Source organism: Vipera berus (assembly GCF_964194415.1).
Source record: "Vipera berus genome assembly, chromosome: 1".
Lineage (NCBI taxonomy): Eukaryota > Metazoa > Chordata > Lepidosauria > Squamata > Viperidae > Vipera > Vipera berus.
In genome coordinates, this window is record NC_138202.1 from 309,519,826 (window position 1) to 309,539,632 (window position 19,807).

The following is a 19,807-nucleotide window of genomic DNA, read 5'->3' on the forward strand; positions in this document are numbered from 1 at the left end:
GCCCGGACAGGAGCACTCGACCATCGATGGTCTCCACAAGCATGGGCGGATCCACTGGACACTGGGGAACAGCCCATTTGGCCACGAAGGCCGAGTCCATAAAGTTAGTGGTAGCCCCAGAGTCAATTAAGGCATGGACCGGAATCCCCTCTGGCTTGCCAGGAAGGATCAGACGTGCCTCCAAAATCAAATGCCGTGGAGGTTCACAGGCACCGTCGGAACGGCGTCGCTCGGCGTGGTCGTTGTGGGTCGCCCGATCTTTCACACCGTCTAGATCGGGCTCGGGCCGTTTCCCGACAGCAAAGCAGGGGACTTTCTCGGGGCAGGCTTGGTCACTGACGCCCGCTGACGCTTCTTCGGGCAAGAAGCAGCCAAATGTCCAGGGTCCCCACAGTAAAAACACAACCCCCCCGATCGTCGTCTGTCCATTTCCGTCACCGATAGACGGGACCTGGCGGCACCCAGCTCCATTGGCTCCTCCCTCTGGACTGGGGGCTCACGCTCAACAGGAGCGGCAGGGGTCTGTGGGGTAGCACGGCGACTCTTTCGCTGCTGCAGCCGGGCATCGATCCGCAGACAAAGATGGATCAGCCCATTCAGGTCTGAGGGAATGTCCACGCGGGCCAGCTCATCCAACATCTCCTCTGACAAGCCATCCTGGAAGGCATCCACGAGCGCAGCCTCATTCCAGGCGGAATCCTGGCTAAGCAGCCGGAAATCGCTGATGTAGGCCTGTAGGGGGCGCTGACCCTGCCTCAAAGCTTTCAGGCGTCGGGTGGCAGTCTGCGCCTTAATTGGGTCCTCATACATGAGGCGCATATGGTCACAAAACCCCCCAAAGTTATCCAACAAAGGGCTAGGCTGTGCCAACAGAGCCGTGCCCCAACGAGCTGCATCTCCCGACAGAAGGCTCAACACGAATCCCACCTTATCTCGGTCAGTGGGGAAATCAGCCGCCCTCACGCTGATAAAAAGCTGGCATTGTCCCAGGAAGGCAGTAAACAGTTCTGGATTACCAGCAAATTTATCCGGCATAGCTATCTGACATTTCCTCCTGGGTGGGGGTGCAGCATGTACCTGAGCTTGCAGTTGTGCCACCTGAGCTGCCAGCAAAGTGAGTTGCTGGGTGAGCTGGGCATTCTCGGCAAGAAGCTGCTCCATCGTAGTAATAAGGGGTGGGAGGCTGAAAGCAAACTGTTCTGAACCAGCCCTCTTCTAACAAACCCCTATTCAAAAAGAAGAGACTGGAGAGCGTCCAAGGCTAAAAGGCTTCTGCCAAGATTTAATTACGCAGTTAACAAAAACACTAGAGCTTGTCTTCTCAAGCGGAAAAGTTGCTTTCAGCAACCAGCCCCTCCCCAAACACTCCTTTTATAGAGAGCTCAGGGCGTGGTCTCCCTGTGCCTCCTCCCGAGGAGTCCCATAGCCTTTCTTTGTTTGTTCCTGCTCGACTGCCTCCTGCGTCGGGCGTCCTTGAACAGGGCCAGCTGTGGGTCATCATCCTCCGCACTCTCGGGCTCACGCAGCTGAGAAGAGGTCCCCGGCTGAGGACTCTGCAAAGCCTCCAAACCATCATCAGCCGGTTCGTCTCCCTCCTCCCCCTCATCTGAGTCCTCCGATACATCGGACCCGGCTGTCGGACCCACCGGCTGGCCCTGAGTCACAACACGTTCCTGCTCTGACAACTGATGAAAATGCAACTATTTTCTCTTCAACTTTAACATGCGTTTCTTTATTTTTAGAATTCAGGTGCAGTGGGGGGGGGGAATGTAAGCTCTGTTAGCCATGATAATAATGCTGCCATGGGAACTCAAGGATGAGCTAATAAGGTTTTGGTGGGCTGAGGACCTGAGAAGACAGCCCACGCTTGAAGCTAATTGGGGAATGTGTTTTATGACAGTTTATTGGGGGTGGGAATTGTGCTTTGTTACTTTGTATCGGGGGAAGGGCATTTAGTTTTTGGGTTCAACTATGTAGTGCCAATACTTTGTTTCTCGAATAAATGTTCTTTAAGGAAGAATTTTGCCTGAAAGTTCTTTTGATGGGTTTCATCTATCGGAACCATGACATTGAGACTGCCTTATCTGCATTTCTTGGTAAGATACATAGAAAAATCCTATTAGGGCAGAATTGGAATTTTGATTAAGGTTACGGTTAGGGTTAGGATTAGGGTCTCCAAGAATATGTTGGAGATCCCATTGTTTAAACTTTAAAGAATTTCAACTGGTGGGATCCAGGAGAATCTTCACTGTTGTTGGCCCCGCCATATGGAATATCTTATATCCAGGGATATGGTGGGCACTTCTTTTTGCCTTCTGGAAGAGCATTAAGACCTGGCTCTGCCTATTGGCATGGGGGTCTAAGAGCAATATGCAACCTGGGGGTGGGGATGGCTTGAGAATACTCCCTCTTCCTTTTAACTTTTTTAACATCTTCATTTTAACTTTGTTTTTCATTGTGTTTTTATATTTGCTTTTTAATGAGAGAGAGAGAGAGAGAGAGAGAGTGCTATGCATCTTCCCCTAGTCTTCACTTTCCCAATTCCTTCTACATATCTTCATTGGACTTAATTTGAGTCTATTAATCATCGCTGTTGATTTCCAAACTGATTCCAGTTAGTCTGAATCCTTCCAAAAGTATGGTTCCCATCACTATAGGGGAGGTCTGATCAATGCAAAATAGAGCTGAAATATATTCTTTCAAGACCCAGCCAAATGATGATTACCTCTTCATTGCCACTGGAGGTAGCATTGCTTTCAAAAGTGTTTCACAGATTTCTTTCAAACCAGCTCACCAAAACATGTACTATATGTCTAGAAAGCCTTTTTCAAGCCCTCCATCTACAGTAGAAATCTCATAAGCAAATTTGGAGTCTTTTCACTACCCTTGCTGGAAGATTGTTTGCAAGTAATGATCTAAACTATATTCTGCAGGGATATTCCCTAGTTGGTGCTCTCTAGCTATGTAGACTTGGATCCATATCACCATAGCAAATAATAATTTGTCTTTGAACACTTCCAGGAAAAATGCTTACTTCTGGTTTTTGGCCCTGGGCCCTGAAGCTGAACATTTGTATTTTATGAAAGCAGTTCTAGAGATAAACCTGTTTGTTTATATGTTTTTCAATTTTCCCAGTACCGGTATATTTCCAAAAAATAATAATAAGGAAGAATTCTCTCCAGAGGCACATGGTAGTAAAGAAGAAAGGTGAAATCTCCCTTCATTACATGCAGAGTCCCAATGTAAAGTGAACCTAAGCCTGTTCCATGCTGGCTCAGGAATTCTAGAAGTTGAAGTCCACAAGTCATAAAAGGGCTATTATTCCCCATTCCTGGTTTAGAACATGCAACCACAGGGTTCTCTTTCTTGGAAATATATTGGAAACTAATCAAGGAGAGAAGCAACCTAAAACTAAGGAGACATTTCATGACAGTTAGAACAATTAATCAGTGGAACAACTTTCCTCCAGAAGTTGTGAATGCTCCAACACTGGAAGTTTTTAAGAAGACAACAATTTGTCTGAAATGGTATCGGTTTCTAGCCTGAGCAGGAGGGGTTGGACTAGAAGACCATCAAGGTCCCTTCTAACTCTGTTATAAACAATAATTTGGTCTGATATATCCATATTGTGGATCCATGTTGTCTGATTCTATTATCTTTGAGTACAATGCCAAAAATATATTTACTGCTGAGCAAAAGGCAGTCATAACTACTGCTGAGAAATGAGTGGGATTGGGTGGGGTGGGCTTCTTATCCAGCTGAGTGCTTGGGAAATTGTCCTACTCTGAATTAAACTAATATTAACAATGTCTGTCTTTTCCCCAGAAAATATTTCTTGTCCTTTAGGAAATGTTCCTCATTCATTTAGTCTAAATTCCCCGTTGTGTTTTCTTTTATTCCATTAGCCCTTGTTAGATGATGCTGGATGACCTGAAACAATTCTGCTAAACCATTAATGATTATCCTATCCATCCTTCATTTGCTGTTTAGCTACAACTATATGCCTTTACTCCTTTTAATCTTTAGTTTAATGAAGTGTAATTAATCAGGCTCACAATGAAATATTGGATCTTGAAATTTCTCAATTCTTTCATAATAAGCTACTTCATGCATAAAAAGCTGACTTGGAAGAAGAATTATCACAGCTGCTTTCTCTCCCTTGTTTGGGTAAACAATCTCCATCAAAATGGGAATATCACTTAACAAAACCGTAACAAGTGTTATTATAGTTTGCAACAGAGAGAAACTTTCCAGAGACACAATTTAAACGAGCTTGAGGTTTCTGTTCTGCAGCATTCACTTAGAAGGCTGAATGCTATTGATTACTTGTCTAATTTGTATTATTTTCCAAGCTGCCCAGACAACTTGACTGTTTTGTTATCCGATCTCCTCTCAGGCTTGCATTTGTGTTCAAATCCTTGCAGCCGCATTCAATACTCAGAAGCCTGATGGCCCATTTTAGAGCAGGCTATTTTCTTTAGATAGCAGGAGTCTAAGGGGAAGAGGAAGAATTGACAACTCAACTAAAAAAAAAAAGAATCCCTTCCTGCTGTGTTCTTCTGTTCCTAATGCCAAGGAATGTTAGTCAAAGAAGACCCTCCATTTGTCACACTGGGGAATTAGGCCCTTTTGAATAGGTAGACAATCAAGCAGTTATCCAGTCCCCATCCCTAGAAGTGGCCCCATCCAAAGAATAAATCAGTCTTCGAGATGATCAGATAGATTCATGTTTTTCAATCAAGCCTACAAAACTGATCCCTGATTACAAGGGAGGCTATGCTAGCAATGGTATGTTATCATGGATGTCCATGAGGTTGAAAAGTCAAGATGGCAGCCATAACTGTAGAATAGAAGACCTCTTTTTAATAAGCTTGCACCTGTGATAAAACAATCTTTTAATCAGAATGTGATCTTTCAAATAGAGAATGGACTTCAATTGTAGCTGTCTCTTGAGGTTTTTACTCTCCTGCAATAACATTGGTGGTTTTATTGTTTTAATATTGCAAAGTGGCTAGAGTCTGGTGAAACAGGCAACCTAAAATCTTTGTAATGAATATGTATTAATTATGTCAAACATTATTTCAGGGCGTGACTTTTGCCACATGCTTCATTATTCATTCATAGATTTTAGAGGGGAGAACAAATGGAGGCAAATGTATACTGACAGTGCAGAAGGAAAGCAGGGTATATCTGTGTATCAACATTTCACCCATAACACCAATAACTGAATCCTCATTTTGGTATGTATCATTAGAAAGATTTGAGATTGATACCGAGGAGTAAATCCCATTTAATTACAAAAGTGTTCCTCACTCTGAGTAAACATCCAAAAGCACAAATCAATTTTTCATTCTGTTTGAAGGCTATTATGCAGATTCTCCATTTTCTGATGGCTGGATTACATACACATAACATCCATTTCTCAGGTTCTCTTCAACAGATCTTCAGAATTATGTCTTTCTATTCCTATACTCTTTTGATAATATATACCATTTTTAAAAATAATTAAATGTTTTTAAAAGGTATGGTAGTTTTCCAAGATTTACTATGATGGATGATGGTTCCATGCCATCAAGTCATTGTCAACTCTTACTGACCACACAAGATAGATAGATTTACTCCACAACGATTTGTCCCTAACCTCCTCTCACAGCTAACCCAACAGTACAATCATTGCTACTATGGTGAGTCTATCCAGCTTGCTGCTGGTCACCTCTCCTTCATTTGAACTTTCCCAGAATTTGAGCTTTTTCCAGGGAGCTAGATCTTCATAATGTGTTCAAAACAGGATGACAAAAGCCTAGTCATTTCTGCCTTGAGTGAGAACTCTGGATTGATTTGTTCAATTTGTTTGTTGTCCACGTGATTCTCAGGAGTTTTTCTCCAACATCAGATATCAAAGTTGTCAATGGTCTTCATATACAGATAGTCCTCTACTTATAACAGTTTGTTCAGTGACCAAAGTAACAAAGGCACTGAAAAAAGTGACTTTTTCACACTTATGACTGTTGCAGCATCCCCATGATCATGCGATCAAAATTCAGATGCTTGGCAACTGAATTTGCTGAATTTTAGTTCTGGCATTTGCTGTGACCAGGGGTCATAAGATCACCTTTTCCCACCTTCTGACAAGCAAAGTCAATGGGGAAATCAGATTCACTTATCAACGGTGTTACTAACTTAACAGCTGCAGTAAATTACTTATCAACTGTGGCAAGAAAGGTCATAAAATGGTGCAAAACTCACTTAACAACTGTTTCAATTAGCAACAAAAATTTTGGCCTCCATTGTGGTCATAAGTCGAGGACTACCTGCACAGTTTTTCATAATCCCACAAAAGTTTCCTATGTGTCACAGAGAATATCACAGCTTGCACAATTCTGATTTTTGTAAGTATAGACACATTGTGGAATTTGAATATCTTTTCCAAGGCCTTCATGACTGCTCTACAAAGTGCTAATCTGTGGCATAGTTCTTGACTCCCCCTTTCATTGCTTTTGATGGTTGACCCTAAAAGGCAGAAGATAATAGCTTGAAAAAGGTATTCAAATTCCACAATGTATCTATAGCATCTTGATATCTTTATTATTAATTGTTAATAAGGCTGATTATTTTACCTGTTGTCATTAGTGTAGTCTTTAATTTTAGTCTCTTTTTTCTGTTGTGCTCCTTCAACCTTTATTTAGTAGAGCTTGCAGATCCTTTGTATTTTTTAACCTGTCAGGGCAGAGCCATCAGCACAGCTCAAGTTATTGAAGTTTCTTCTTCCAACCCAGCTTCCCTTGAAGGATTTATCATAGTTAGCAAAAATTATCTTATGCATGGTGTTGGTAGGATTAAAAGATAGTGGAGTTTCTTTGATGCTCAGATATTTCCAATCTCAGAAGGACTCTCAGTGGTGGTATCATAGTGAGCAGAGGGCACAGACGCAGCCAAAATTGCCATGTGGCTATTTTCATAGATCCACACTCAGAGCATTGAGATATGAGGGTTTCATTTAATGAGACTACCCAACTTTCTAGGATTGGAATCTTCTTGCAGGATTGTGATGGTTAAGATGTTAAGATTTGAAAACTGGAAAAATAAAACTGTTGAACAATTCCAAATAATAATTATTAAGAAATTGGACCAATTTTTTAAACTGTCAAAAAGTTCTGTTTTGTGGCCTGAGTGCTTTTAGAAAAAGGAATTTTAATTCATAATCACAGATACATTGTTTAAAATATATAAGAAGTATCTTGATTGAAAGTAATACAGCAAAAAATTGTGTTGTGTTCAGTGCTTCATCCAGGATAATATAGTCAATAATTCTCTACTAGCAAAGACAGATGCAAGATTTGCAAATGAGCAAAAATCAAGTTGATGAAAAAGCATTCAGTAGTAACCCTATTTAGTAAGGCTGTTTCCATTACTAATTACACGTTAAAAGCTGCATTTCTGAGTGCAGCAGCTTATTCCATCTATGCCCACATCAGTGAGATTTATATTATTTTGGTTTAACTGGAGCATTAGTTCATCTGAGCACAAATAACAGAAAATCAGTGCATGTCCATGTGTGTATATGTCTCAGTTATGTGTAATTAAATGACTTAACACTATGATTAGTTCTATAGCCATGGTGTACAACACATGCAATCCCAAATTAAATTAATGGTTTACTTTACTCAATTTGTAACATACTGAGCCACAAATTAACTACCCAAACTAGGTTCAAGGTTCACATTAGGCTAGGGCAGCCAAAATCCAGATTGCTACTGGTTAGCAATAATAAATGCTTTTCTTTGTCTCTTTGCTGCCATCCAGTGGTTTAGTGAACTCTTGCATCCCAGATCCAGGAGACCTACAGGAGCCCACAATGCACTGCCTAGTTTTTTTGTTCCATGTATCCTATGAAAGTCTCTCTTCATTTTTTTGTATCCTATGAAAATCTCTCTTCATTTTTTCCATCCAGCAATATGATCGGGTCACTGCCTTGAGATCCTTAAAGAAAGGTAAAATATAAATTAACAAAATCTCAAGTAATTTTATCTTTTCAATCTCCTGAGGATATGACTGAATTGTCTTATGGAAGCACAAATAGGGCATCCTAACTATCTTCTGCATTTAAAAATTTACAGCTGTACCTCTCAAGGCCACATTCCTGACTATATACATTCCTATGTCAATTTAACTCAAAATAGGAAGTAGAGGCAAGGTTATGATTTAGTGATTTCATTTATTTATATACCACTTTCTATGCTGAACAATTTAAAGCTGTTCACAATAACAGCAGTAATAGATAAGGCACATAATCATATGAATATTCATTACATTTGGTGTTCATATCAGCAAGGTGCAATGAACATCTAGAAAAAATAGGTAGTAAAAGAAATGGGGGTCTGTGACAGGACGGATAACCATATGATTCCTCAGTGACATTGGTAGCAAGAGATCACACACATGAATGGAAAGATCTGCAATGATAGCTTTTTCAAGTACATTTTAGGAAAACGGGTTAAAACTTTAAAGAGTTTAGGGCTTGATTTATCTTATTATTGATTCATTTATTCTTTGATTTAACGAAAGAATAATAGATTCTCTTGTTTGGAATGAAGATTTGCAAGGGGGGTTGTTCTGCCAATCGTCTCCTCTCAGTGCTTTGCTCCTTATGAAAACAGGAGAGGAGTTGCATTGCTCCCCCCATCATCCTGGCCTTTAAATATCAATGGTTTTAATATAAGGGTTCTAATTTGTTTGTTGGACTTTAAAAATCAACAAAAAGATGACAATCATTCAAGCTTTCTTCAAAACTTACCCATTCTCTATCCCAACAGGCTGCATTTCCAGCATCTATCATTATGTCTGGCAAATATAAATTGCACCTATCTTTGAATATACGCCACTCATTCATGATTCAGCCTTCAAAAAGATGTAGCATTTTCCTCTTCCTCTTTCTTCCTAAAAGTTTTCCTCAGAAAAGAGGTGGTTTAAATACCGATGGTTGGGCTTTTCCCCAATGGAAGTCTTACTTAGAGAAACCAAATGTTTGCCAGAGGAAACTCATAACATGCTGCATGTTTAATCATGTTCAATTCATTAACATAGTTACAGTAGCGAACAATGTATTGACATAGGCAGAAACACTTAGAAACAGCCAATAAGTCATAGATGACAGAAACTCATTCTTTTGCAATGTGAGCAATACTCTGGCAAACTCTTAAATCACTTCAGAACATGATCTGAGTCATAGTTTAGTTTTTCCCACTTTCTGATGCAAACTCTTAAATCACTTCAGAACATGATCTGAGTCATAGTTTAGTTTTTTCCACTTTCTGATGCAAAGCCCTACAATAATTAAACTAGTTTGGGAAGAAAAGATTACATTATGTCCTTTAAATCAAACCATTAACCATGGAATACCACTTTAAATCTGGTATTACTAGAGTTATCTTGGTAGCTTATAATTTCTCTTTTAAAATGTAGAAATGGACATTCTCAGTGGTTTGTTCTTATGGGTAGAGGAGTCTGCCAGTGACACTTTATCTTAGATACAGAGCATTGGGCCAAAACCAGAAAGAGACGGCTCAACTCCAAGTTCAGCTTACAACTTCAATAGGAACAGGTTCCCCGTCACTGTCTGCCCATGCTAAGAAAAACATTTCTGCTCATCTTGATAAAATGGTTGTCAAATCAACATTGCTATTTACCATAAAATCTTAAAGATGGAGGTGAACATAGAGGCTAATTAATGTAGTGATGGGAGTACCCCGATACTCCCATATTACACCCCTCCTGCGCGAGCTGCATTGGCTACCGGTTGCCCTCCGGGTGAGATTTAAGGTGCTGGTACTTACCTTTAAAGCCCTACATGGCTTAGGCCCGGGATACTTACAGGACCATCTGCTGCCGGGAACGAATTCCCATCGCCCAGTACGCTCATACAGAGAAGGCCTCCTCAGGGTACCGTCAGCTAGGCAATGTCGGCTGGCGACCCCCAGGGGGAGGGCCTTCTCTGTGGGAGCGCCAGTCCTATGGAATCAGCTCCCCCCTGAGCTTCGGATGGCCCAAAATCTCCAATCCTTTCGCCGCGGCCTCAAAACACTCCTATTCCACCAGGCTGACCTGGATTGACAGGCATTTTAATTAATTATATTTACAATTTTTAATTTATTTTTAGTTTTTAATTTTAATTTATTGCACAGATGATTTTAATTTTATTTTTATCTTAATTTCTGTACTTATTATATGTTTTGTTGTTAGCCGCCCTGAGTCCTTCGGGAGATAGGGCGGGATATAAATCCCATTAATTAATAAATAAATAAATAAATAAATAAATAAATAAATAAATAAATAAATAAATAAATAAATAGTCCAACAGCCCACTCAGTGCAGAATTAATTAGAGCAGAGGTTCTGTGGAGAGTGTTTTTTCTTTGGAACGGGGTTGGGGGGTGAGGATGGGGGGATGGTTTCACATGTTACCTAGATCCTGCACATGCCCAGATGGGGCTTTGCTCACTTGCATGGCCCAGTTCCTGGCGGGCCATGGACCAGTCCTGGTCCACAGCCCAGGGATTGGGAACCCCTGCATTAAAGCATTTCTAACAATCATCCTATCCTTGCTTCAAAACCTCTAGTAAAAACTCTTAACAACTAGCATGTTTTTCTTCCTTGATGTATGGCAATCATGAGTAACATCCCACCAGGTTTGAGTGATATAACATATTATCTTCCTGAGTTAAGGTCTCTAGTTCTGCCAATTCTTCCTTATGCTGTGTGTGGTGTAGAAGCATTTGAGATTTTGAGTGCTACCATCCTCTTTTTGGTTTCAAATACTGACTCACACACAGTTGATAGGGTAGTTCAGTTTACTCAAGGGCAAAGAGATAACAGTCAAAGCATACAAAACAGTCTCTGAGAGACACTTGCCTGATAAGTTTGCTTTTAACAGGAACACACAGAAGAATAGTTCAAAATCAGTCCAAAGTTCTAAAAAGTGGTCAGGTTTTATCAGCCAGTCCAGTGGTCAGAATTTTCTAGGCAGACTCCATTCAAGAATCAGAAAACAGACAGTTATTTCCAGCAAGGACCAGGGGTCAGGGCTGCCTCTTAAATTAGGCTGCAGCCAGCTATCACTAATCAAAATATTTACTCCCTTGCTTGGCAAGGAGCCTCATGGAACATCTTTACTCTGCTCTCCTCACTACCTGGTTAGTGTGGGGGCTGGGAGGCCTTACATCATCCTCATCTGACTGCTCCAGCTGTCCAGGTGATCCCTGTGTTTGATCAGCCTCAGGTGATTCTGCGCTTGGTGTTTCCTAAGGCTGATATTTCATAGGCTCAGCCGGAGCAGCTTCCTCAAATTTAGAGTCTAGGCAGGGGTGTCAAACTGCCAGCCTGAAAGCCAGATGCGTCATGCCGAAAGCATGCCCACCCCAGCTACAGCAATGGGGGAAAAGTTGCAATATGTCATGACACGTCACGTGTGACGTTGCGAGTTTGACACCCCTGGTCTAGGGCCTGGGCCATGACATCCACATAATAGTATCTGTATTATAGTCTTGCAAAAGCCTATCCACATCCTGCTTTCCTGCTCCTCCCTGGGCATTTTGTTGGTTTCAGTGTTTGGCTGAATATTCAATTCTAGGCTTTTGATTTAGTTGTTCTATCCTGATGAGATTGCTGAGGCACCTGCCATATACTGATGGCAGTATAATTATCAGTCTGGATGGAATTTTCTCAACTTGAAAAAAAGACAGTCTTGGAACTCGGGTATAGAGTCGGAGGGTGGAATCCTAGGAAAGAATCTGTGTAGTATTTCCTTAATACATGAGGTAGATGATGGTGGTGGGGGGGGAACATTTCCATTTTTGCTAAATAACAGACCTACATCTTCTGATATATCAATTTGATAAACTTCAATTTAATCAAAGCCAGTCATCTGGGGATTATCATACTGGTTAATTATATGTCCTTTTTCCTTCTCGTACTTAAACATCGTTTAAATTTACTGCATCAGAAAACTCCCAGTTTGTTTGTTTTTTCACATCTATAATTGTGCCTTCCATATTTTGGATCTACCAGGCTCCTGAACATTTTCAAGTTTGCTGATATAGGACACTGCTCTAATTTTCTTTGAAGGGTTGTTTTAGTTTTGGCTTTACTCAAATCTAAGCTGAGGCCATTGACACTGCAATTACACATTTCAGGAGAGCACTTGAACTCCATCAACCAATTGTTCCCAGTTACTCAGGGTTAAATCCAAGACATGTGCTCCTCTTATCCTGTTTTGCATGTTCTGAAAGATGAAATTGGCAGCAAAGCAAACCATTTTTAACAGAGTTAGCCTTCCAGCAGATGTTAGGGTAATTATCATCACTCATTATTACCACAGCAGAAATTCAGAGACACTAAACTCTTGTCCTTATCCTCATTCCAGAAGCCAACTCTTGTTCTTGAAATGTTGGCTCACTCAACTGTGCTTGGCCTTCAGCTGACTGGAACACTGAAAAAAATCAACATTTCTTAGTTTTGAAATTCTTAGGAAAAGCCCTTGTTTTTCCTAACACAAAGGGAAGTGCTAGGCAAATCTAAGCCACCACCTAAAAGGTTTAAAAGCCAGTTTTCTGGAAGGATGTCTACTGAGTCTTAGCAAGGAACTGGTAGGCCAGAAGAGAACCGTTGGACCTGCAGGCCAAGATTTTATATCACTGCGGACACAGAACAAAATAAACTCAATATGAAATTGTGCCTTTCTAATAATCTTGTAGACACAAAACATAATTGGCATAAACTTGATATTGTGCATGAAGTTAAATTCCTGAAAGATCAATTCACTAATTTCAGTTACTCTGCCAATAACAGCAAATCTCCTGTCATATATATACAGTACTATAAAATCCTCAAACTCCGGGATGAATACAAAACAGCTGTTCATTGTTAAAATAATAAAAACAATAAAAACAACTATTTACAAACCTAAAATAACCTTAGCTTTCGCTGGTCCACTTCCAGCATCATCAGAGTGAGTGCTCAGGGTGGGGAGTTTGTTTATAAACCCTGTTGACTTAGTTCTCTACCCATTGATCGTGTAATGGGACCGCCCATCCTAGCTAACCATAATTTATATATATATATATATATATATATGATTTATATATATTGGTTATAAGGCCGGTTGATGTCAAGGGTAAGTTCATAGTTTTGTTCAGATAAGACAAGGATAAGAAGTGCATGAGAAAATGTCTTTCTTAAAATGCAGTTTAGTCATGCTGTACTTTAATTTATTGGCTCAATCTGAAATCAAAGAAATTAATTCTGCCTTTCCATTTACTCTATAAGAGTATATGACTGTGTGCTCCTAATGTTCAGGAGTCTTGGCTGCCAAGGAAAGAAACATCTGAAATATAACTTCCAGCTGATTTTCAAATATAGGACAAATATATATAGGACAAAGAATGAGATTTCATAGAAATTGTTTGGAAGATGAAAAGGCAAAGCAATACAGGCTGTGTTCAGAACAAGTTTATGTTTTCTTTTATAGCTATCAAATATCTTACTTGTTTGGTCCCTGTCTATTTATGGCTATAGAAAGAACCATGTCTAAACTGTACATCTATCTAAATTAGATAGTCAACTCAAATGTGCCTCTTGTTTCTCAGCATCTTCTATGTTCTCCCTTCTTCCTAGGGTCCTTGTGCTACCCCAGTATTCACCCCAGTTTTCTAGCATCTATTTCTGCCTGTTGTTGCCCTTTCTACTGATCTGCCCTGCATATTTAGTTGTGTGTTTTGTTCAATCTAGTCCAGAATAACAAATGTACTGTAGATGCAACTTAAAAAATACCAGCCAGCTCACCATATAGTAGTATCTACTTACCAAAACCAGATATCCTTCTTCTGCAGAGCTGAAGGCTGTTTTATATACATGCCATTTATTAAAAATGAGCCAATAGTTTGGAGCTACTGTAGAAATTTCAATATAAGGAGTGCATTACTGCATGGCTTATAAAATGTCACTAAAGCTGCAGTGTGGCAACAAAGGGATGTTTATGACATGGGATAAGTTACAGAATTAGTTACCTGTTAAAGAAAGAATCTAAAGAAGGGGAGGGACAGGAGAAGCCTAAGCAGACTAAGGAGATAAAAATGACAAAACAACCAAGAGAAACATTGGCACCACTCTCTTATCACAAGGAAACAGCACTAGGTACCTTCTTCTGCAATTATCCCTCCTAGAGTTTTAATTGCCTCAGTTGAGATTTAACTCCTCCCATATGAGCAGTTGGAAAAAGAATTCCAACCTTTATTTTCTAAAAAAAAAACCTATACTAACCCTAATAGGAAATATAGGCTTGGGAGAAGACACAAATGTGGACTTCTGAAATACATAAATATTCACCTCTATTGCTTTAAGTACAGCCTTTCCTACCAAATTCATTTAGTGCAAAAAGGGCAGAATGTGGTCCTCTTAAATTCGTTTCATAAAATCTACAAACAGATTTTATTCAGGGAGTAGAATGCTAAAATTGGCTGGCTTGGAAGGAAGGAAAATGGATTGAATGAGGTCTGGGTGGTAAATGAATGAATGAATGGATTACAGAATGGGAAATACATTTTTTTTAACTTAAATATATGCAGTGGCGCGGTGGCTCAGTGGGTTAGGACGCTGAGCTTGTTGATCAGAAGGTCAGCAGTTTGGCGGGTCAAATCCCGAGTGCCGCGTAACAGAGTGAGTGCCTGTTACTCGTCCCAGCTTCTGCCAACCTAGCAGTTCGAAAGCACGTAAAAATGCAAGTAGAAAAATAGGGACCACTCCGGTGGGAAGGTAACAGCGTTCCGTGCGCCTTTGGCGTGTAGTCATGCCGGCCACATGACCACGGAGACGTCCTCGGACAAGCGCTGGCTCTTCGGCTTTGAAACGGAGATGAGCACCGGCCCCTAGAGTCGGAAACGACTAGCACGCATGTGCGGGGGAACCTTTACCTTTACCTTTATATGCAGAATGCTATCAGCAACTGAAACAACAACTGGTTTCCTTGGCGTAGGTTATGTTTATAATGGGGTCAAATATATTTAAAAGAAACCAAGGAAGAAGATTAATCTGAGAAAGTATTGGCAGATCTAATTGGACTGATGGGAAAATGTAGTAGAAAGGTAAGTAACAACACAGGGTGAATTATCATGAAGAGATAAACTACCAGAAAGCTGTAGCAATCAAAGAGATAGCCCTCACATCTAAAAATTACGGTGGCCTCCCTATTCATCAACACCTTTCTATGAATGCCTTCTGACCAGCTCCTGCTCCCCTCCCAGAATAAAAGCACTCAGATTTATTTGGTGAAATTAAATCTTTACAGGCAGGACTTGCCTTGGGTTGCCATTCTTCACTTACCAGAATTAAAGGACATTCATTTCCTGCTGCTGGTCATAAATAGAAAACTTCCAAAACTTTGAATTTGATAACCTGCCTTAGTCAGAAAGAGGCATCCAAATATGCTTTAAAATTTCTGTCAACTTTGATTTGTATTGTTGTCATTTTTTAAAATGATCTATGCTTTGCCCCTGCTCAGGAGCTTGGCTCTCTGTTCTTTGCATCTGATAGCATTGGATATTATGAAACAGGATGTAAAATGATATGCTGAACCTACTGTAGCATTGAGCCACTTTTTTTTAATGTACAGAGAACTTTAGGAGAGCTCATCAACCAAATCCTGTGAACAATGAATACCCAAGAAGCAGACCAATGAAGCAGGAAAATTCTGCAGTGATTCACTAATGGTTTATAATCCCTCAGTGCCCTCTGTAACAGTGATACAAAAGAGAAGGATTCACTAAGTCAAGGGATAAAAGAGAAAGGAAAAGAAAAAACACACACCTGGAGTAACATAAAGAATGGGAAACTTAGAAGTCAAACAAATGACATTATTATTTGATATGGCAGAGGTGGCACATATAGTAGAAGTAGATTGATCCAATTATAGGAAAGTATAGTTAGGATTGGGAAGTAATATATGTTTTATTATCCCACAGAGCCCTGTAGTTGTGCACTGCTTTGGACAGCATGGCGGTGTTCACAAAGGAATGGTGAACAACTCTTTAAAGCAAAGGTGTCTTCTCCCAGGATCACGTAGCTATGCCCTGCAACCAGGGCTTTTTTTCTCATAGAACGCTCAGAATGGAGTTCCGGCACCTTTTCTGGATGGAACCTTGTAGGGTAGGCAAGGCGGGTTGTATGACGTGTGAGTTCCGGCACCTTTTTCTTTTACAAAAAAAGCACTTCCTGCAACTGTAGCATGATCCTGGGGAAAGCTGTGTTTGGCTTGAATTTTAGAAAGGTACAATGTGTTACACTCTATTTGCTGCCACCAACATGATACTCCTGAATGGAGCTAAGACTCCAGGATACCCACATAGCATATTACTGGTCACCTGGCAATGAATTCTAGATATTGATTTTTCAAGACTTTTGGAAGATACTAATGTAGGGAAGGGTACATTATATTGACATTTTAACAATTTCATATGGATGGCATCACATCATTGATTTATTTTGTCATGTTTACTTATTGTTTGATGGAAGAAACAGGCTACATTTCTGAAATAACTGTAAAAACAGCAGAGATCATCTGATTAAGAAAATGCCCGATTCTTCAAATTGTTGCCAAATAGCATTTATTTTAAATTTCATTACTATTTGGAGCTTCTGATTGTTGAAAGGAAAGATGGAGACCTGTTCCTGAAGTTGTTTTCAGATATTCTTCATAAAATGATGACAGCAGTTAACCAATTGCTTTGGAATTCTTCTTTCAGTTCAAACCTCCACAACTCGATTATACCAATGATGTCTGTATAAAAATCTTCAACAAGATTGTGTGGTACAGTAATCATAGGCATCATTTTCGGCCTTAAAAGAGTTAGCTTTTAAACAAATTGTCCAGCTCTGGAATAGGTTTGACCAAGCTTTTCAAACAGAGGAATTGATGGTAACACGGTTAAGAAATCCTAGAGGGGGGAAAACAGATGGAAAATGTGAGAAAATTTAAATCTGCCTCCGCCCTGAACTGAATACTTTTTTTATATACTGTGCTTTTATGTATACAAAAAAAAATGAGAATCTCAGCTTAGCCATCAACCCATGGACATTCTGTTAGAACATTTTCAAATAAATAACTCCTATATATTTATTGATCTGCAAACAATAACTGATGCACAATAATTCATTAAGAGTGTGTGAAATGGGCCTAGAGAGGTATGATTTATGTATAATTAAAAACAACTCATTCTTACTGTTGTCCAAACATTTTATAATAACAAAAAAGTAATCTGGCAAGACAGATATGCCTATGAGTATGACAGAACGGGACAATCTTTTTCTCTAACTATAAAAAAAATATGGAAGATACTATCTTTGTTTTGCAAATCAGTAGACCTTTCCACCCTGGAGCTGCAAATGAGTTTAGTATTGGGACAGAGAGTCTCCGGGGATGCTATTCATTCAGCTTTATTCTTCATGCTGGAGAAGATGGTTTCTAGTGTGGTAGAGGAAATCCCAAAGATACTTCAATGACTCTAACTTTGAAGGATTTGATTTGATATTATCACTACTATGCTGAAGAGCCCTTTTAAAGTTATTTCCTTAGCATAGTATTGTAAAAATTGTGCAAAAACCAAAATAATGAATTTTATAAACAAATAAGAAAGGTAGAAAATGTTTCTCATTTTTCCTTTTTCCCTGCCAGCCTGATTGGATTAACTATAAAACATTATAAAAAATATTTACAATATTCATTACACTTCTAAGTGAAAAGTTGAAAGAAAAAAAAAGTAAAGTGATTGCTAGAGGCTACTGAAGCTGATAAAGATCTCTTTTGCTGATTCTTCAAAAAACATTTCTGAGGAATTTCTAGGTACCATGAGAACAAGAAACTTCTTTGAAAACACAAACATTATAATGAAAATGTGTTTTGGCAGATTCCAAGATCCTCCCTAAAAAAGCCACACAGTTTACATTTTAAAAAAGCTAAAATTGGGAACTGGTTTGTATTTGGATAATTAGGTTTTATTGGGGTAAACAAGGGGGGAGGGAAACATCAATTCAGAATAAAGTTGTTGGAAGTCACAATCAGAATGTAATTTAAAAAAACCAGCTGTCATTATTTTACTTTCAGTAAATTTCTGCTTCCGTCTCTCATCAGGTTAAAGCAAGAACAGCCATTTCTGACCCCAGAAATAAGCTCTGATTTGAGAGAGCAGACGGCTTTGGCTATTAGGATGAGTTGCCAGACAATAACGGCAACTGACTGCCAGAATTAGTTCCTTGGGACAATTTAGGTTCCTTTGAAGTGAAAGGCTTTCTGAGCTGGAACTGAGCCCACGTCCAGCTCCAAATCCAAGTCAAAATGACAAAGAGGAAGTCTACGGTGTCATTTCAGTCCCTTAGCATAAGATTACTTTATGTTGGCAGCTGTACTGTTTATCTTGTTGTTTAAAAGCTATTTCACGACTACATGGTCACAGCTGAATATTTAAACTAGTGGATTTGGTCATGGATTGCCTCTGACTCTAACAAGACAAGTCCCCACCAGTTCTTAGAACAAACTATAGTTCACGTGGCTGTGTGATATTATGCCAATGATGAAAGAGTACATTAAAATGTGATTCTCTTCCTATTTTTCTCATTATTCAGAAAATATAATAAATGCCCACTTTATTAATCAGATTTTGGAGGCTAGTTGATCAAAGCAAGCTTGATGCATTCTCCAGTCACAAATTCAGATGAATTGACTTAGATAAAACTCATTGATATTACACAGGAGCAATTTGGAAATAGCTTGTTCCTATGTTTAAAATCACCTCTGATATGTGTATTCAAAAAATCTGAGTGTCATAAAACCATTACAGAGCTACTTCTTTACTGGGTCATTTAAAAAGCAGTAATGGCCCCCCTTTTGAGGCTTTTTGCTTTTTGCTAACCTTTTATTTATGTATTATTATTCCTATCTGTATTAAAGAAAGTCAGAAGTCATTCTTTTTCTATTTTTCTTACTTTTTCTTTTCTTTTTTTGTACATCTACTTTCTCTCTTGATCATTTTTCATTTTCAATGTTTTTTTTCTTGTTCTTATGTTTTTGAAAATCAATAAAGTTATATATTAAAAAAGAGCTATATTAGGCAGGTAATGAAGTAAAGAAGTGGGGCTATATTACACATTTGTGTGAGGCCAGGAATTTGTTGTTTTCCACTTTTTGCTGAAAGGGGTAGTTTGTTGAGCAAGAAAGCATATTAAGCTAATATGTTGCAATGATTAAGATGTTGGATTTCTATAGTGAAATGGAAGAGTGCAGAGTTTTGTTACTTTACCTTAATCAGCAATATATTTTTGCATAAAATTACTCAATATCTACAAGTGTTATCTAAAAAAGTAAAAATAAAACTTTGTAGCCTATAATTCATTTAGACAAAAATGTTATTCTGAAAACCTTCCTTTATTTGTGTTTTTACAAACACAATGATTCTTGAAATACATCCTAAGTTTGGGGAAAAACTAAATACTATTCATACAGTACATTCAGAGATTTTTAATAGAATTGCAATGGAATGTGTCTTCTAAAATATTATACCCAATGGCAGATAATCCAAACCCAAATACTAAAATCCCCATTAATTTTGTAAGAAAGCATATTCATTTTTTGCTCCTATTATCTTTCAAGAGAATATAGTCTAATATAGTCATACTGACTAGACCAGGGGTAGGCAACCTTGGCTCTTTTATGACTCGTGGACTTTAACTCCCAGAATTCCTGAGCCAGCATAGCTATGCTGGCTCAG

At 39.1% G+C, this 19,807-nt stretch overlaps 1 protein-coding gene across 1 annotated transcript in view; it reads right to left on the reverse strand.

Moving 5' to 3' along the window:
• Positions 1-16,892: 16,892 nt before the first annotated feature.
• The window catches only part of SPATA17 (spermatogenesis associated 17), a 116,482-nt gene continuing 113,567 nt past the window's right edge, over positions 16,893-19,807 (reverse strand). Inside the window, exon 10 of the mRNA XM_081312897.1 lies at positions 16,893-16,981. Coding sequence (XP_081169023.1) covers positions 16,901-16,981 — 81 coding nt within the window. The 3' untranslated portion in view covers positions 16,893-16,900. The remainder of the gene's footprint in view (positions 16,982-19,807) is intronic.